The 2,377-nt window shown below is 37.1% G+C and overlaps 1 protein-coding gene across 1 annotated transcript in view; it reads left to right on the plus strand.

Moving 5' to 3' along the window:
* Positions 1-2,377, plus strand: part of SYNRG (synergin, gamma) — a 110,824-nt gene that overhangs the window by 47,479 nt on the left and 60,968 nt on the right. The window contains exons 4-6 of the mRNA XM_012648636.1: positions 98-228; positions 892-997; positions 1,572-1,686. Of these exons, the coding sequence (XP_012504090.1) occupies positions 98-228; positions 892-997; positions 1,572-1,686 (352 nt within the window). The remainder of the gene's footprint in view (positions 1-97; positions 229-891; positions 998-1,571; positions 1,687-2,377) is intronic.

The following is a 2,377-nucleotide window of genomic DNA, read 5'->3' on the forward strand; positions in this document are numbered from 1 at the left end:
TAGTAAGAATACTAAAGAATGTATGGAGGTTACATTTTTCTTTGTGATAATGAAAAGGGGAAATTGTGTTTTTTAAGCCTTTATCTATTTTTTCTAGGCAGGAATACCAATGGGACCAATGCCAGCAGCAGGAATGCCTTACTTGGGACAAGCACCCTTCCTGGGCATGCGTCCTCCGGGCCCACAGTACACTCCAGACATGCAGAAGCAGTTTGCTGAAGAGCAGCAGTAAGAGATCTCCAAGAATCAAGGATAACAAACAAATATATAATAGCACCTATGTTAAAAATGGTCAAATGATCTCTAATGCAGATATGAAATGAAAAGAGTCAAATTGGCTTTAAAACTCTCTAAAATACTGTAATAAATTTAGAGCCTCAAATATCCTGTAATTCAGCTATCTTATTTTACATCTAGTGAAAGTGAGGTCCAGAGAAATGAAACAACTTGTCAGTCCAGCTTGCACAGTTAAGCCTGGACCCAGATGCAGGCCTCCTGATTCCTGGAGTGGTACTCGTTCTCCCATATGACAGTGCCTTTCCAAGGAAGTTTCCTTTTTCTATGTAGAGCGAAGAGCGTTTTTGTGTTTGTCTGCCTCTCTGTTTTTTGATTTACTTTTGTATGCAAAAAAATGTCTCCTCCCCTTGCAAATTAGATAAATAAATTCATATAGATAATTCAGGAAAATCATTTTTTAGACTCATGTCAAATATTTTGGAATTAATATAGTGAGGAAACAAGATTGCCGTAAGAAAATTAGATATATTTAGCAGCGAAGTTTACAGTTCTAGAGATGCAAGATGACATTGCTGAAACTATTAGTGGAAATCTAAATATAGCACAGTTGATAATCCCTGAAGCTGGTTCTTTATTAGACCGTTTTTCCTTTAGAAAACGATTTGAACAGCAGCAAAAACTCTTAGAAGAAGAAAGAAAAAGACGCCAGTTTGAAGAGCAGAAGCAAAAGCTCAGACTTCTGAGTAGTGTGAAACCCAAGGTAATACACACACCACCTCTCCCCACCCAAAACATACACACCCTGAATGTGCCTCTTCTCGCTCTTTTAGTAGATTTTGTCACTCTGTCACCAGCCCAAGCTGAGACCGTGATTGATTCCTTTCATTTGGGTTTATCTAAGTCCTAAAGGGAAGAATTTTTCTTTTTCTATAAAGATGCTTTGTTGTTGATGTTTGGAATAGGATAGCAGCCAGCCGTTATCTTCTCAACTCCGCTGTCATGGCAATGTTTGTAATCTTCTTGGGAAGTGTTAATTTTATATTAGTGATATTTCATGTTTCTCCTAGGATCCTTATAGGATACTTAATATCAAACAGCTGTATCCTAAAATATTTATAAATGGACCTTTTAATATTTTTGTATTCTATGGAATGTCATTTTGTGTCTTTGTTTTATATATTTATCAATGTCTCTCTAACTTGGAGAATTCATTATCAAAAGTATATGGTAAAAATATTGGAAATAGACTAATATGTTTGCTTTTTGTCTTAATTTGGGAGGGTTCAGGACAAAGAGAAAAGTGAAGACATACACACACATTTGTTGTCTCTTAGACAGGAGAGAAGAGTAGAGATGATGCTTTGGAAGCCATAAAAGGAAATTTAGATGGATTTTCCAGAGATGCTAAAATGCACCCTACTCCAGCATCACACCCCAAGAAACCAGGTAGTTTTAATTCTAAGAGGCATTCAGTTTTTCTTTTCTTGAAAAGCGACTTATAGTCCCTATATGTTTAATTGACCATTGTGTGTGAAGAGTAAGTGCAGAACTCTTCCTTCAAGCTGAGTACAGATTTGGACATTTTAAAATTTACAATGACTTAAGAGCTCTGGTCTGGATAACAACTATCTTGGGAGGAAAAAAACTTCTTTGTCTTCTAGTTAAATGTCAGTATGACAACTTCACTTGTAAATCTTTTGTATATAAATGAATATGTTAACGTTAGTAAAATCCATTCAGTCAGAGCAAAATGTAATAAAAGGGTTTACCATTTCATTCTCATTGTTTTAAAATAATTTTATGTTTTTATCAGCTAGTTCAGATTTTATTATTCAATGTGATTAAACTTACAAATTCTTAAAATGCCCATTTGAGAATAGTCATGGGCTGGGCGTGGTGGCTCACGCCTGTAATCCTAGCCCTCTGGGAGGCCAAGGCGGGAGGATTGCTTGAGCTCAAGAGTTTGAGACTAGCCTGAGCAAGAGTGAGACCCCATCTCTACCAAAAAGAAGTTTTAAAAAAAAAAACCCAGCTGGGTATTGTGGTGCACACCTGTAGTCCCAGCTACCTGGGAGGCTGAGGCAGAAGGATCGCTTAGAGCCCAGGAGTTGGAGGTTGCTGTGAGCTACAGTGATGCCAC

This window comes from Propithecus coquereli, unplaced genomic scaffold (genome assembly GCF_000956105.1).
Source record: "Propithecus coquereli isolate 6110/MARCELLA unplaced genomic scaffold, Pcoq_1.0 Scaffold291, whole genome shotgun sequence".
Taxonomy (NCBI): Eukaryota; Metazoa; Chordata; class Mammalia; order Primates; family Indriidae; genus Propithecus; species Propithecus coquereli.